The sequence below is a fragment of the Argentina silus genome (assembly GCF_951799395.1).
Source record: "Argentina silus genome assembly, chromosome: 14".
Classification (NCBI taxonomy): domain Eukaryota; kingdom Metazoa; phylum Chordata; class Actinopteri; order Argentiniformes; family Argentinidae; genus Argentina; species Argentina silus.
The window spans coordinates 17,132,472-17,134,971 of record NC_139668.1 but is presented as its reverse complement, the minus strand read 5'-3'; the positions used below and the strand labels follow the sequence as shown (position 1 = coordinate 17,134,971).

Sequence of the window (2,500 nt, the reverse complement as noted above, 5' to 3'; positions counted from 1 at the left end):
TCAATGTAGGGCACCTAGCAATTTCACTAGACACCCTCCCGTCCTCACTGACGTCAACCCACTCTAAATGTCCCATTCTTTTTTTCCTTTTTTAACATTTCAAATGATGATTCTGATTCCATTGCCGGGGGTGACCTTATCACCCTGGCGACAGCTCCCCCCCTGACGCAGGGGCTAACTTTGATAGACAGCTAACTGTCCCTCCCCCTTTCTTCACTTTTATCCTCCTACAGAAACCCGAGCCCGGTAAAAACAGCTATGGCATTAAAACAGTCCAGACGGTTTTCAGTTAACGTCAGACTAACACACAGGACCCCCCCCCCCCCCCCCCCCCACCTCTTTCTGCCACCCCTGCAGGGGTAACCCCCACTGTCCGATAACAGAAACTGCCGTTAAAACCTTTACCGTAAATTGTTCGTGCATGTCTGTGACAGATGTCGGTAAACGTTACCCCAGCCCAGGCCGTTAAAACTGTGAGCTAGCTAGCACCATGGTGTGCTTTATATTCCTCTATATTTCTCCACCCAGGGCCCCCGTGGTGTGTGTGACTCCAAGATGAGCCCCTTGTCTGTACAGTAAATGACATCCTGAGTGTCTGTCCAGACTCCTCAGGTGACCTCTCTGACACCTGTCCTCCTGTGATTCTCCCTCTCCCTCTTCTTGTAGAATGAATTTATCAAAGGCCCAGGTTAATAGCGAAGATAAGTACGGCAAATGCAGCAGCGCGTGGAGAATGCAACAGAGTTACGACCTCGACGCCACTCACATGCGTGACGCACATGCACTTTATAACCCAAGGTAAGAGGAGGGGGAACTCAGCATCAAAGGCCACTTCCTGCTGCTGTCTCCTACCCCTGTGTCAATGTCTTAGTTTGGTGTGTACCGAGATACCATGTTCTTCCTTTTTGATTTGATTCATGGTTAGACTTGGTGATTTTACTGTTGTTGTTGTTGTTGTTGTTGTTGTTGTTGTTGGTGGTGGTGGTGGTGATGCTTGTGCGTGCATGTGTGTGTGTGTGTGTGTGTGTGTGTGTGTGTGTGTGTGTGTGTGTGCGTGCGTGCGTATGTGTTTGCATGCGTGCGTGCGTGCATGCGTGCCTGAGTGTGTACTTGAAGTGGTGCACTGTTACTGTGAGTATAATATATTTACGTATGTGTGTTTAACTGCCTGCATGTGTGTGTGTGTTACAGTATGTGACTTGGTGTCATTCGACAGAAATGATGTAATTTTCGTATGATTTCTAAGCAGCAAAATGTATTTTTTTTAAGAACCACCACCGCATGCTTCAGTCACAGTGAATGTCTGAGGTGGTGTATTATTGACCCAGGACACCTCCTCCTCTTAAAGACATAGAGACATCACACATAACATACACATACAACATACAACATACAACATAAGCATGACAACAACATACAACAACATACAACATACAACATACGACAACATACAACATAAGCATGACAACAACATACAACAACATACAACAACATACAACATAAACATGACAACAACATACAACAACATACAACATACAACATAAACATGACAACAACATACAACAACATACAACATACAACAACATACAACATACAACATAAACATGACCTGGGACACCTCCAGACATACTGTAGGCCACTGAGAGCCCGGTGTTGTTTAGATCCAGCTCCAGGCTGAGAGCCCGGTGTTGTTTAGACCCAGCTCCAGGCTGAGAGCCCGGTGTTGTTTAGATCCAGCTCCAGGCTGAGAGCCCGGTGTTGTTTAGACCCAGCTCCAGGCTGAGAGCCCGGTGTTGTTTAGATCCAGCTCCAGGCTGAGTGGCGGGTGGTGAGTGGGGTTAGGAGCTGAGGCCAGGGTAAGTGACACTAAGTTCCAGAGACACGTTAATGGATGGTTGGTGTGTCGGGCGGTTAACGGGCGTGCTGCTCTCTCAGGTCTGTTTCACTGTGTGTTGCCTGTTTCCCGTGGGTGGCAGTGAGCGTCTAACAACGCATGCAGTAGTTGCATGCATGTCTTTTTTTTTTTGGGCCTTGATTTTTTTTTTTTTTACACTGTTGATATATGTGTGTGTGTGTGTGTGTATCTGTATATGTGCGTGTGCGTGTGCGTGCGTGCGTGCGTGCGTGTGTGTGTGTGTGTGTGCGTGTGTGTGTGTGTGTGACACCGTGCCATTGAGATGTTTGTGCCGTTTTTTGATCGTCTCAGTTTGACTTCATACACCAGAGTTGATACAGTTTATATTGATTTTAGAGTAATTTTTGTAGCTTAGTTGTTGATTCATTTTGGCACTGATTACTTACGTGTGAGTGTAACCTGTGAGGTTTTAACGGTTTCCCTCGGTTTGTGTTTATAAGGTGGTTAGTTTGTGGTTGTGTTTATGATGCGCTTGAGTTGTGGTCGTACTAGGACTGCTTGCTTAACTATACGGAGCAGTATACTGTAGTTGTAATGTATGTGTGAGAGAGAGAAGATGAGTGTGTGTGTGTGTGTGTGTGTGTG

At 46.3% G+C, this 2,500-nt stretch overlaps 1 protein-coding gene across 1 annotated transcript in view; it reads left to right on the top strand.

The window, feature by feature from the left end:
• LOC310814727 (uncharacterized protein) overlaps window positions 1–2,500 on the top strand; it is a gene marked incomplete at its 3' end in the record, with an annotated part of 36,741 nt that overhangs the window by 12,077 nt on the left and 22,164 nt on the right. Inside the window, exon 2 of the mRNA XM_083684227.1 lies at window positions 667–798. Within this exon, the coding sequence (XP_083540353.1) occupies window positions 667–798 (132 nt within the window). The remainder of the gene's footprint in view (window positions 1–666; window positions 799–2,500) is intronic.